Raw genomic sequence first — 14,190 nt, 5'->3', positions numbered from 1 at the left:
TACAGGCCTCTCTCATCTTTTTAAGTGGGAGAACTTGCACAATTGGTGGCTGACTAAATACTTTTTTGCCCCACTGTATACATATATATGTTTTTGCCAGTCTAATGAAATAATGAAAATGAAATAATTAAATGTATGAAGGGGGTCTGAATACTTTCCGTACCCACTGTATATAAAAAAAATTCATTCTTATTTCTAAAGACTGGCCCAAAATCAAGAGATTAGTCATTTTATGTGTATGTAGATATAAATATTATATCTATGTAATTTTCTTTTGGAAAAAAAAAAAAGACTCATGCTTAGGCCTGTCGCAATAATCAATATATCGACTTATCGCGCAATACATGTACATGACCTCAATAATTTTTGGTGACGCAATATACCGCCCATTATATTTACTTAAAAATTAATGTCACCATGTTTTGTACATTCCACTTGCGCCAGTGTCTTTTGCAGCTTCTCATACATAGCGTGGTGTAGTCATGAGGTGCTAATTCAAATTTAAAAAATGCTTCTACAAACAAAGTTTCATCTGCAGATGTGGTCTTGTTTAGGGATCGGTGCTTTTGTGCATACGGACATCTGACTGCTAAGTAGTGATTGTGTTTTTCAGCAATAATGTGCACCCTTATTTTATAGAGAAAAGAAGGTCAGGGAAAATCTTTATGCATTTTTCTTTTTTTCTACTTGTTACTCTGCACTTTTTGTTAGAAAATGCTTATTTACTATTTATTCAGGTATCTAATATTTTGATATTTAATATCTAAATATTCTTAAATTAAATGTTTGTTGTCATTTGGAAGTGTGGAGGCCTTCTTGCATTATTATGCTGTTACATTATGATTATATATTCAGTGGCATAAAATGGTCTTTAAAATGACAATAATATCACTTATCGCAACTATTTCTGGGGCAATATATCGCATAACAAAAAGTTATCATCGTGACAGGCCTACTCATGCTCACCAAGGCTGCATTTATTTGATCACATGCAGTAAAACAGTTGGAATAAAACATTATTTTCATAAAAATAAATAATAACAAAAAAATATATATTTTCTTATTTTAATATGAAAATTTGGAGCTAAAAAAAAAAAAATCAAGCATACAAAACTTTTCTAATACAGTACAAATGGAAATGCACATACTTGCTTTTTTATTTCAGAGTCCCTCGCAGGGGGATCATGAAATTTAAAAGGGATGTTACCCCTGCTTTAAGAAACCGACCCTATTCCTTCACTCAAAGCAACCAGCAAATAAAGCTCAAAACTTTCTCTCTTGCGGCACCTCTAGACTTCAACCCACTTTACAACACCTGCTGGCTGAATTTACACCCCTGTGGGAGGTTAGCACTAAGCTAGCTTCTCAGAAAGTATTAGTTAACTCTATTAAAAGCAGAGCGCCTGTAATTCTTATCCCAAAACAATGATGGTGCAGACAGCAGACCATCCATCAGAAGACGAGACCGACGCACCATCTGACTGACAGGATTTAGTGTTTGACGATCGTAAAACCCAATTGTCAAATTAGACAACGGTTACGATCCACGTTCTGCGTGTCTGGCACCAACGGAAGACATGAAAAGAAAATTGCCTCTTTGACTTCTTGCCCTCTTAAAAGTTTGAAACGGCACATCGTGCAGTGAATCCCTCAGATGCTGGTGCCAAACAGCCGTCATCTCCATCACGGCTCTGAGAACCTGCATATTTCAACAAGCTGAGAATCACCGGGGGCTTGTCTAGATCCCCTTACCGTAGGGCCAATAAGGAAAGACGAGAAGCTCAGGAGGGCATCCGAACAGGGGCCAAATCAAGCATCTTTATCGCCATGGAAAAAATTACATCCGCAACACCAAAGCCTATCGCTAACTGTTCTCAACAGATAAAGAAGGCCCTCAATCAAAATATAAATGGCAACTGAATACAGAAGCATTCACATCACGCCACTAATGTCAGGGTCAACGTAACGCAAGTACGTGTGAGTATTTGTTGCTACCGTCCCCCTTCCATTTCCCATTGAACCCTACCAAAACATCTTAGTGTATAGTTCAGCATCATGCTGGTTGACAGTGGAGAATATGCATCACAATAAGCCTAATCAAAGTAATTAAGGTTGTGGAGTCAAGCTGGGCTCGTAGAAATGAAGAATCGCATTATTAATATCGTCAGACTTCAGTGAAGTGGTTTAAATACTGCAAAACTGAATTTTCAAATGCAAAAATCAACGTTGCAAGCATTCCTTTTTTCTCCTCACTGAATTTACTGGGTTTTTGGTAGCTCTTCTTGTAACAAATGAAGCAGTGAAAACCTGTGTTGAATGCTGGGGCTAATGCAAAGAGATTGTAATTATTGGTCCCCCCCCCCACATTTCAAACAATGCCCCACAACGCCCAGCGACACTGTGGAAGAAGGGAGTGGGGTAGGAGCGTGAATGTGTCGCCGTTTGTATAGTTACACCCTGGTGGGCTTTCAAAGTCTGGCCTCATTAAAGTCAAGAGCAGGTAGCCAGCTATCATGCCAAGGAGGTGGCATAAAAGGAACAAGAGATCAAGTCAAATTGGTTAAAGCACAAAAGAGAACAGAGGCTCATGAGGAGGCGAGTGAAATCAGAGCCAGAGGAGCAGCTCACATGGACACACGGTTATGGATGGGTTTAGACTGCCCTCTAGTGGCAGTAACTGTAGATGGTACCTGTGGTTAATGAATGGCAAGATATGTAATAAAACAAGGTATACTTCATGTAAATCCATTTCAAACTATTTTTAAAATGTAAACTAACTAAACACTGCATCATTATTTTACATCTAGTTTTATGACCTCATATTGAGAAACAAGATGAACAAAACATGTCATACCATAGCAGTGTTGTTATTGTTAACTAAAACTTAAACTATTACAAATCATTTTTAATTAAAATAAGATAAAATAAATATTTTATTTAGACAAATTAGAAATGTTGCTTAGGCAACTAACTGAAAAGTTGAAAAGTACTAAATTACTCAAATTAGTTTATTTCATATATACCCAGTAAATTTTGTGGTGAACACCAATAAACGCAAACTAATTGACTTTAGTTTGCTTCAGGCCAAGCGGGCTATTACTTTAAAATGGAAGGAGATACAAGGTCCTTCCTCTATGCTTTGGATTAAAGAAATGACTGACAACCTTGCCATGGAAAAGCTGACTTACGCAGTTAAAGGGAAACAAAGACTTCTACAATATTTGGACTCCTTTTTTACACTATTGTAACCAAGATGACTTGACAACGGGGGACGACTGATATATATATATATATATAAATAATACTCATCTCTTTTGTATTTGGTATCTCCACTACATAATGTGATTTCTTTATCAAAATAACTAATAACTCGGAAAAGGTAACAGTTAAATTGTAAAATGGATGGCTGTGAATGGTGGTGTATGGAAAGGTATAGTTGGAGATGTTTTTTGTTCCCTTTTGGAGGGGGGGGGGTGTTGTTCTTATAAGGTATGTGTTTTCTTTTATGTATATATTTTTTTTATTTATGTATTGTTCTGTATTAAAACAAATGCAAATAGATATATTTGGGGGGGGGGGGGGTAAAAAATTTTAAAAAATTCAGGGGAGAGGTGGGGGGGGGGGGGGGTGACTAAAATTTAAAAAAATCATGCTAAATAGAAATATAAATAAAACTAAAGACAAAAGCACCATAAAAATCACAAACTTCAATACTAAAATTAGTTAAAACTGCGGTTTCATAAAAAAGATACAAAAAATGTAAACTGAATACATAAAATTAAAAGCTAATTGAAAATATTAATAAAAACTATAATATATAATAGTATATAAATAATACTAAAATAACATTGCACCGTAGGTACAAAAAGAACCCAAAATATTACACAGTGGCCAGTAACAAGAATTAAAAAGCACCTTACTCCTATGAGATGTTAAAGAAATGGGGGGGGCGTTGCAGTCTGTCAGTCATATAATGGCAGTCAATAGGCTCCACGTCTTTGAGAGTCAAAAAAAAACATACACAGACAAAACCAAATGAATCCCTGCGGCTCGTGACGATACATTGAGGTCTGTGCAAGAAACTGAACCGTATTTATATAATTTTTTTACCTCTGATCCACCGCAATGTCCAACTGTCCTGAGCGTGTTCACAACATCTGGCGCGTGACGTCAAATAAATACAGTTGGGCAAAAATTCCACATTGTCTGATGATATATCAAAATCGTCTTCCATTGTGATGACCTGTACTTTTAAATATCTTTAGATCATCGCAGTGCCAGAGAACAATCTCGCAATCTCTCTGCATGGTGTAAATAATGAGTGACGTATACGCGCGACAGATCGCTTCCGCACATGCGTCTACTATCATAGATATGTATAGATTCCCTATTCGACCACTCCAGATACGTTGACACGTCCGCCATTTTGGAACATATCGCGGACCATAGAAACAATCACTAATGAGGCATCCACTTGCATATATCTATGTCTACTATGCCAGAGCACGTACTCGCGTCGGATGTTGTGAACGCGCTCAGGACAGTTGGACATTGCGGTGGATCAGAGGTAAAAAATTTTTTTTATATAAATATGGTTCAGTTTCTTGCACAGACCGATCGTTTCGTGTCTTAAGACCTCAACGTATCGTCACAAGCCGGAGGGTTTAATTTGGTTTTGTCGGTGTGTTTTTTTTTTTTACTCTCAAAGCCGTGGAGCCCATTGACTGCCATTATATGACTGACAGACTGCAACGGTTTGAGTTAAAAATCTTTGTTTGTGTTCTACTGAAGAAACAAAGTCACCTACAATCTTGGATGCCCTGGGGGTAAGCAGATAAACATCAAATTTTCGTTTTTGGGTGAACTATCCCTTTAAAGTCATATGTATGCTTATATAATCTAAATGTTGGCAAAAACTGCTTTTAAAAAATGCATGCATTTGCAATTTACAACCTCTTACAGCAATATGGACAGAAAAAAAAATAAAAACAATGTTTTTTGTAAAGTAAATGATACAAGACACTAAAAAAGGGGGGACTCAAGGTCTTTGTTACATTCTATTTAAATAGAGCAGATCTAAACAGAATGTTGTATACCCATTAAATACAGGATTGTGTACTGTTACATACCTCTCTTCCTTTATGAGTGACCAATGCAGCCAACGGTTTGGCGTAAAAGCGACTGAAGGAAAAGCCAAGGCATCCATACATGCTGTTAGCTGTCAGCTTCAGGGCCTTCTGCCTGATATCATACTAAGAGAAAAGATTAATCAAGGCCTGCATGCAGTGTTTTAAAACAAAAATATGATATTGGCAAAGCTAGAAAAAAACTTGCCAAACTGACAGCCTGTTACAACCCTCTACAGACACCTTGGCAATTGAATAGCCATTAGCAAGTACATTTTTAGTTTACTCGCCAGACTGATATAGATATATATATATATATAAATATCTGAAAGTACACTCTTAACATCAGTCAGTCAAGCATTATAATATGATATGATAATCAAGTGTTATTTAATGATAGAACTTCAGTAATTAGAATTAAAACCTGGTAACCATGTATGAATGAATATTAGTCATTTTAACTGAATGGACTGGTGGTGGTGCTTTTTTGGTCATTCAGTGGTTCTATAAAAAAAAACTAATAATAATACTACAAATTCTACTACTAAAAACAATATGAAATGCACTAAGGATTAATTAGCTGCTGAATTCATGAATATCAATAACATTGTCTGCATTCGCTCAAACTGATGTGCTGAAATCAAAACAAGGACAATAATAGGTGAGCGCCAGCCAATGAGATTGCCGATCGCGCATTAGTTCTGCCCATGACCGGAGAACCCAGAATTTCTTAAAAGCTGAAGAATTCCAAAAGGAGCTTTTGTTATTTGGACAGGAAAATACAAAGAACATCGTTTACATGTAGTGCATCAATTTTGCATGGTATGTAAGATTCACTCGCTCTGTCTCTTTCTTTGTGTGTGTGAGACAAAGCGACAGCGAGTCATGCGCTTTCACACTAGAGTTTACGTTACGTCAAATACAGGTGCGCTGCGCGATGAAATTAAAAATAGCACAGATCGCTTGACAGAATGAAACTCTGAAGCACTCAAGTCAGAGTGTTCGGCGAGTGAAAATATATCTGTGCTAAACTTATACTCAGCTTCCAACTCACACTGGCGAGTAAAATCTGAGAATTTATTAGCCAGTGGCTAATATTAAACATCATTTAGTCGACCAGAGTGAAGATTTAGTCACATATGCGAGTGATTTATTCGCAATGTAGAGGGCTGTGTTATCAATACAGAAAGGCATTGAAGTCCTGCCTGGGATTGTACTTACTTGCAAGTACACATCGGGGTTGAGGTCCGCTTGCTTCATTAGGTGTTTGACCTGTCGTCGACGCTCCACCAGTTTCCGAATTTCTTTGGGAAGAATGCCCATCTCCAGACTCTGATCTGGCAACTCGGGAATTTCATCGTCATCCTCCTGTAATCATGGAAGTAGTTTAGGGCATGCTCAAAATACATAATCATACCCATGCAGGCAAAGCCAACCACCCCCAACGCACCTCAGTTTTCTTGTGTGCATTGGTCGCTCCTCTCTCAACAGTAGTAAAGCAGATGTTGAACTCCTGGATGATGGAGGGGTACAAACTGTTGAAGTCCAACAGGAGAATGAACTTATCATAGAAACCTGATGGAAGAAGATAAAATAGATAATTTGGGATTATGGATGGGTATCGTTAAGGTCTTAACAGTATTACTACTCTTACCGATACTACTTATCGATTTTTATATATAAATATATATATAATGACAAATAGAGAGCTGAATTAACATTGCTTTATATTCTGAAATGTAAAATATTTAATGAAATGAATATAAAACATCAATTTGTAAATGCACCAGTGTGCAGGCATTTTTAGTGTTTTATACATAAGATAAGATACAGTAAGAACATGAACAAAGAAACAAAGTAAAACAAACTGACAAATACAATAAAACAAATATGCAAATGAAATGAAATAAACAGTGCTTTCATTTTTTTTCATGAAGTTCTACTAATATTACTGTTCAGGTAAGTAATAGCCTACAAAAGAAATCTAAAAGTAATCAAATGTAAATGAACACCGCATAGTTTTAATATGTATGAAGCTCAAAGTGTAATTTGTTTGTCCGTTTTGGAGTGCGCCGCGTGCACACATTTCAGCCTGAGGAACAGCATCTCTTGTGCGGATTGTGCTTTCAACATTTTATCATCAAACATGTCCCGCAATTTAGCAACAGTACAGACAGCATCTTACAACTATCACCGATTGAGCTGATTCTGACGTTAAGTTTGGGTTTTAGGGAGGAACGAATGCACACCGCTGTGAAGGGAAAGAAGTTGTGCAAGACGAAACCCAGCTAGTTTTTAATAGCTTTACCTCACTTCTTTTGTATAATCCTTAGAAGTCAAAATCGAAACAAAAAAATAAAATTAGCTTAATAAAACAGCCACAAGCCTAAAGTGTAAGTAGATGTTTGAATGTTTAGTTCTCTCTTCTATCATAATTAAACAGGGCTTTCATGTTGCGCGTGCTGAAACTCCTCCGCGTGAGCGCGATCTCGCTTCTGAATTGTGAATAGCAAAAATGCATCATAGACAAATGTTTGAAAAACAGCTGGCGACTCAGGTGAGATAGAATTTGCAAGATAATATATATAGCAATAATAATATATGTGTGTTTTCTTAATTTATCCAGTAACGATAGCAGAACCGTTAACGTCAGAGCTTATCGATACTCCGGTCTTTAATAATTTAGCCCCAGGACCGATTAACAACCGGGTTTCAGTACCCATCCCTATTTGGGAGGCACAAACATAAAATGCAACCAGTGATATGCACAAGGACATTGTGACTCACCAACTTTTGGGTCCAGCACCAGACCTCCAGCATATGCTGCCTTCTTCCTTGTTTTGTTGGACTTGCCCTTCCTTGAGTCAATATTCCCATCCTCAGCCTGAGAACAGAATTAAAATGAAAAGTTCACAAGTAGTATCAATTAAGGTTAAATGGTGTGATAGCTGCAATAATGGAGGAAGGAATCTGATACCAGATCTTGCTGTGGCTTCTTGAAGAATTGTTTGTCTGGGACAATGAAGTTCTTCTCATGGAAAGCATGGAGCAGTAGGTATTCATTCCTCTCAGAGCGCCCTCCCATCAGAGTACGAGACTGTGAGAGAACAAGCATTAAAAGAGAAAAGCATGACATACATGCATGCATCATTAATAAATGAATTATGTGTTTTATCATTTGTGTGTTTTATACTAATTGTAATAAAAGAGCCAAGCTAGGATGTAGTTTGTCGAGATATCTTACCATGACGTTACCGGCAATGTTAGTAATCTGCAATGCTAGCGGCAACACATTCAGCTCGCACATGATTTGCAGAATTAGCTTGGCATCCATCCAGGTAAGCTCCAAAAGGTAGAGTAAGTGCGGGGAATCACTATTGAAAAAGGAGAGAAAGAAACCGACAGAAAAACCGACAGAAAAATTAAAATACTGCCGCGATGAGGATCTGAAGCAAGGACTCGAGTTCAACCATACAGGTGGCAATTAACCTGTAGAAGTTCCTGATGTTCTCTGGTGGCACCACCACCCTCTCTGTCTTTAGGATCTGGGCAGCCAGCTCAGTCAGGTGATAACTCTTACAGCAGATCAGTTCTTTGGCAGAGATCTCAACATCACAAACCAGGCGTCCACAAGTGGCACTCTTCTCAGCAAAGCCACTGCGACCCTGAGATAAAAAAAAGAAAAAAAATGCACAAATGGATTAAAACATGATTTAAAAAAATCATAATCTCATATGACTTCCAGTCCTCATTGAATTCGTCGCACCCCCAGTTTGGGCATGTTGGCTCTTCTTAGACGGCCGATCTTTGACCAGTGAGGCACTTTGCACACATTGATTCTCTGCAGGAGCACTTCAAGGTCAAATCCAAAGATGTCATGCCCCTACAGCATCAAAAGGAAGATGTGGTCGAATTAGAAAAAATAAATGAAATGCACCAGCAACACAACAGGTGAATGCATGCATTTGAACTCACAACTAACACATCTGGATCGATCTTGTGCATCTTGGCCAAGAAGAAGCCCAGAAGTGTACGCTCTGTACCAGCAATCTCCACTATACCGTTCTGAATCAAATCAACAGACAAAAACATCAGGGGTTTATTAAACGCATTATTTCATTCATAATTCCAAAACAAAGCAAGCTTCATCTGATAGATAAGAACAAAATACCTTTTTTCTAACTGCATCTTTAAAGTCATATGGAAAGATGCAGTCGCTGGGCTTGCTCACCACTGCAACAGAAAATAATTAGTTACACACTCCAAACACAAGCTGTGATATTAATAAAATGACTCGGTTTAAATTTAACCATTATAATGCATGAAAAACTAAATATTTTTGCATTCCGGGTCAGTCAGTTTTGACATTGGATTTTATTTAGATTTAAGTCATAACAACAAAATGTATATAATGAACAACTTCTCTTTAATGATTGAATATGTAAACATTTCAAAGTTTGTTACCATATTATTACTATACTTATTAATTAAAAAAAGAGAAATTCTTCTTATTTCAAACCATACATGAAGTATAACAAAACCTGTGTAATGCAAGAAATAACTATCAATATTTGAGAAACCTAATTTGAATATATAGTTATATGAAATCTATAAGAACATGTATAAGTCAAATAACTGATGACTATAACCAAATACATAAAATCTAAACATTATTTTTCTAATAAAACATCAAAACAACAATTACTCTAGAATGTTTTCAAATAAGGTGTATTAACTTTACTTGCATAGACTTTCACTTTTAAGATGAAAAGATTATACATTTTTCATGCTTCAATGGTTGAATATCAATAGGTAGCAGCAGTAAAATGTCCACTTTTTCAAACCTCCATTACTTTTCAAATTTAGACTATTTAGTCTTTTGTCATCCCTTTCAAATGTAGTTTATTTGATCAAGTTTGTTTATCACATACATTTGCTGTCTGTTTATAGTATGTTTGAGCATGCATACTCATATTTAGCAAGAAAATTCAGTCCCAAAAGTGCCTGAGTGGGAAAAATTCATAACTCATAGATATATGAAATATATGAAATAATCTCTTCTGACTCAAATGACCTGAATGTGTTATAAGGGTTAAACCAAGACAGTTTTGGACTTTATGTGTAGGGTATTACTCTCACATGCATATTAAACTGCAGAGTGAAGGAACTCACGACAGAAATGGGTCTGGAAAGGGGACCGTGGTGGAGCTTTGTCCAGAGGGAATTTATGATGAATGAGGGCAGCGAGGGAAACAATCTGCTCAAGGCAAGACACAAGCAAAAGAAGTGATAATTAACTCCTTTAAAGCCATACTGCAGCTGAGCTACGACTTAATGGGGAATGATTCAATAATCAGTCATCAGAGACCTGCAGACAGGTCAGAGGTATCAGACCCAGATTTTACCTCATTCTGGTGAGTCTTTGGGTTCTGCACAGTCTTAAGGCTTATAGACATGACGACAAGAGGAGGCGGCGACAGGTCTTTAACTACTGAGATCAGGTCAATCTTCTGTGCAACAGCCTCCACCTTAGACCAGCTAATAGGCTGATTGCTCAACTCTAGAGGGCACAGTGAGAGTGGACACAGTTAATGATTAAAGTATCTGGACAATTATCCAGTTTTACCTGGAAATACTTACAGGAAATACAGAGCAATGGTATGTTTGTATATTTTTAAAGAAAGACTCACGAGGGGTCTTCACATCAAGCCAGCAAGGCCCCCGGATCTTCCTGTTAAGGAGGAAGTGTTCTAAACTAGAGGTGTTGGTTCCAAACACATGGGAAAATGTAGAACCCTTCAGCTCAGATGGCAAAGGAGGAAGTTCAGCCTACAGAAACACAACATAAGGGCCTTTCGCACCGCAGGAACCTTTTCATAGTACCAGAACTAATTGTGGAACTACCCACTTTTCGGCGTGTTCACACCACCGGAACTGGGAGCGATTTTAGTACCGGACTGCCTTTTTCGAGAACCAAATTAGCTCCTACTCCGGAGCAGGGTCTAACCAGCACAACTGGTACTAATCGTGACGCAAGTAGACATTGATTGGCCAAACGCGTATGAAAACGCCCTCACCCACCCTTTCCGTTCTTTCAGTCGCTTTACTTATACGTCGACTTTCCATGTCCACTGTGAAACCCGCGAGACACAACAAACACCGCTCCGATCACAGCGTCCTCCATCCTCCTGTTGTTAATGTTGTTTTTCTTTGTTTCTGTTGTTGAACGCCGCGCACATATGACGTCGCTGTCGACCGGCTTACGTTACTTCTTAGTATACACTGTTGGTGCGAATGCAACCCTTTAAATGGTACTGGGAAATAGTTCGCGCAAAATCGTCCCAGTACTTTAGTACCGTACGTTTAGTTCTGGAACTAAAGCGGTGCGAAAGGGCCTATACACATCACAAAAAATGTCTCAGACGCCAAGATTCTAGGAAGTTTCTCTAAAATAGACATGACTGTTTTGAGTGTATAAGTGAGAGATGTCTACTCACAGAGTATTTGACTTCAAGGTACTCGCACTGTGAGGGTATATCTGGGATTTCAAAAGCGTAGTTCTTTGTCACTGGCTGTTGGAACAGGGGAAGCACAGTTTATAACTTCATATTTGTAGCACCAAAGGCACAGAAAACAGAAATGATAGGCATTAGCAATTACCTTGGACTTAAACTTCATAATTTTGAACTTCTCAGACAGACTGTTGAACTCCTGATACACATCCATCATTCCTACTGGACAGTCTGTCTGCTCGCCAGTTGCCAAATTCACTTTCTAAAATCACAGCAACAATTTTAAAAAAAGTTAATTAAAGGTACATGTTTTGTATATGCACATCAACTAAAAGGTGGTCTTACATGTTCTCTGGGAAGGAGATGCATCGTCCTCTCAATGTTTTTTACAGCAACACAACAGCTGACATGTGCTTTAGCGGACTCAATCCAGACTTTTCCAAACAGGTACACCACACCTGGAGAGGAAAACACAAGTAAACTGTACAACACCACTTTTAAGGTTATCAAATAATTGCAATTCTGTAGGAATAAGAAGGAAAACTTGGGTAAATTGGGCATTTGAAGTCAAAGCAAATATATAACCGTCAATTATGGGTCACAGAAAAGAGCTAAAACTATTAGAATGGATTTGTATGCACATGTATTATGCAAAATCATGGAGGAGGAGATGCTCACCAGGTTGGTTGTACTGGTCTTCAAAAGCATCCAACCAGTAGAAGCGGAAGACCATATCTCCGTCAGGTCCCTCCACCAGCGGGAGTTGGCTGGAGTCCACCTGCACTTCCACAGGAGCCTCGTTGAGTTCCCCCTCCTCAATCTTCTCCCAGCCCATGCCACCACCCAGTCCGGATCTGAGGAGCGCAAAGATGTTTATGGCAGAAAACGGCTTTCTCTGTAGGAGGACTGTCACATCAATCAATATAAAGACAATTCTTAATTCAAAGCCTGTGTGTTGCAGACATACATTAACATCTCATCCTGTGGCTCAGTCTTGGGCTCCACAGTGGAGGTCTCAAGCTCCGCCTTCACTTTCACTGGCTCCTCCTCAACATTCTCTGCCTCCATGGGCTCATCAAAGTCCATCTCATCAAACTCAATTGCCTCTTCTAAATACAAATTTAAATTGCAATTAAAAGCAATACATTTTTTAAAGGGGTCATATGATGCGATTTCAATTTTTCCTTTCTCTTTGAAGTGTTACAAGCTCTTGGTGCATAAAGAAGATCTGTAAAGTTGCAAAGACTAAAGTCTCAAATCCAAAGAGATATTCTTTTAAAAGTTAAGAGTCAACCACGCCTACCTAAAATGGCTCGTTCTAACACGCCCCCACATGTCTACGTCACGATGTGGGAAGATTTGCATAATGCCACCCAAATGTTCACGCAAAGAAAGAAGGCGTAACTTTTATTCTCGCTGTAGTATTGTTGTTGCCTCCGCCGCCGCTATGTCGTGAAGACGCTGTCTGTTTCATTGTGAAAGCAAAACTACTTTGTTTGGTCTTCCAAAAGAGAACGATATCCACCGATATGCCTGGAACCGATCTGTGCTGGTCGCTGAGGACATACATCAACTTCGTGCTGTGGATTGCCGGATCGGCATTCATCGTGGACGAAGCAGATTCCAGCCCGGGGTCGTCACATGTGGTTGCCACAAGCCCGCCGGCCTCTGCTCACTCTAGCCCCCGGCCACCGGTCACTCTAGCCCCCTGCCTCTGCTCACTCTAGTACCCAGCCTCTGCTCACTCAAGGCCACCATGTGTGACGCTGTGTTTCGTTGTGAAAGCGAAACTACTTTGCTTGACCTTCCAAAAGAGGACACGACTAGAAATTACAACTGGTTAAGTTGTATTTACAACACTGTTCCAGAACACTTCAACCCAAATATTCAGATGTGTGCAGCACATTTTATGGAGGACTGTTTCCTGATCCTGGTAGAGTAGACTACAATGCCGGCTGTTCTAACTCACAGACTGTAAGTAAGTTTTTTTATATATAAAGAATTTGCCACTGATGATTCAAACGTGAGTTTTGAGCAGTGTAGAGTAGGGCTTGTTGTTTGTCATTTCTCCGATCACAAATGCAGACATGGTTTTATGTTTACACGGCGTGATGCAACGCGTAAAAAGACAGTATCAAAAAAAAAAAAAAAAAGTCATAATTATGTCCCCACTGGATGCAACAAATGCCTTGTTTATAATGGGTTTTAATGTTTTGTCTCATTGCTCCGGCCGGGACAGGGCATCACAATATGGCAAGGGGCGTAACATTTCCATCACATGCTTGAGGTATTCGGCCAATCACAACGCACTGGATAGCTGGCCAATCAGAGCACACCTCGCTTTTCAGACCGATGAGCTTTGTAAAAAATCGACGCGTTTCAGAAAGACGGGGCATAGAGGAGAAACAATAATGTACAGTATGTGGAAAACAATGTGTTTTTTTAACCTTAAACCGCATAAACACATTTCATTACACCAAATACACCAAATAATGTTCTTTTTAGCAGCATCATATGACCTCTTTAAGAAATTGCACCTAAAGTCTGTAGGA

The 14,190-nt window shown here is 38.6% G+C and overlaps 1 protein-coding gene across 1 annotated transcript in view; it reads right to left on the bottom strand.

The window, feature by feature from the left end:
- LOC107586771 (DNA polymerase alpha catalytic subunit-like) overlaps nucleotides 1–14,190 on the bottom strand; it is a 60,096-nt gene that overhangs the window by 43,350 nt on the left and 2,556 nt on the right. Inside the window, exons 9-26 of the mRNA XM_016274292.1 lie at nucleotides 12,606–12,747; nucleotides 12,317–12,492; nucleotides 11,984–12,096; nucleotides 11,787–11,900; nucleotides 11,624–11,698; nucleotides 10,817–10,955; nucleotides 10,532–10,686; nucleotides 10,299–10,383; nucleotides 9,298–9,359; nucleotides 9,102–9,191; nucleotides 8,893–9,009; nucleotides 8,616–8,791; nucleotides 8,371–8,500; nucleotides 8,104–8,223; nucleotides 7,914–8,010; nucleotides 6,577–6,701; nucleotides 6,348–6,494; nucleotides 5,130–5,252 (exon numbers count right to left, since the gene is read on the bottom strand). Of these exons, the coding sequence (XP_016129778.1) occupies nucleotides 5,130–5,252; nucleotides 6,348–6,494; nucleotides 6,577–6,701; nucleotides 7,914–8,010; nucleotides 8,104–8,223; nucleotides 8,371–8,500; nucleotides 8,616–8,791; nucleotides 8,893–9,009; nucleotides 9,102–9,191; nucleotides 9,298–9,359; nucleotides 10,299–10,383; nucleotides 10,532–10,686; nucleotides 10,817–10,955; nucleotides 11,624–11,698; nucleotides 11,787–11,900; nucleotides 11,984–12,096; nucleotides 12,317–12,492; nucleotides 12,606–12,747 (2,186 nt within the window). The remainder of the gene's footprint in view (nucleotides 1–5,129; nucleotides 5,253–6,347; nucleotides 6,495–6,576; nucleotides 6,702–7,913; nucleotides 8,011–8,103; nucleotides 8,224–8,370; nucleotides 8,501–8,615; nucleotides 8,792–8,892; nucleotides 9,010–9,101; nucleotides 9,192–9,297; nucleotides 9,360–10,298; nucleotides 10,384–10,531; nucleotides 10,687–10,816; nucleotides 10,956–11,623; nucleotides 11,699–11,786; nucleotides 11,901–11,983; nucleotides 12,097–12,316; nucleotides 12,493–12,605; nucleotides 12,748–14,190) is intronic.

The sequence above is a fragment of the Sinocyclocheilus grahami genome, unplaced genomic scaffold, assembly GCF_001515645.1.
Source record: "Sinocyclocheilus grahami isolate Dianchi unplaced genomic scaffold, SAMN03320097.WGS_v1.1 scaffold85.1, whole genome shotgun sequence".
Taxonomy (NCBI): domain Eukaryota; kingdom Metazoa; phylum Chordata; class Actinopteri; order Cypriniformes; family Cyprinidae; genus Sinocyclocheilus; species Sinocyclocheilus grahami.
The sequence above is the reverse complement of the archived record's forward strand: the minus strand, read 5'-3'. Positions and strand labels throughout refer to the sequence as shown.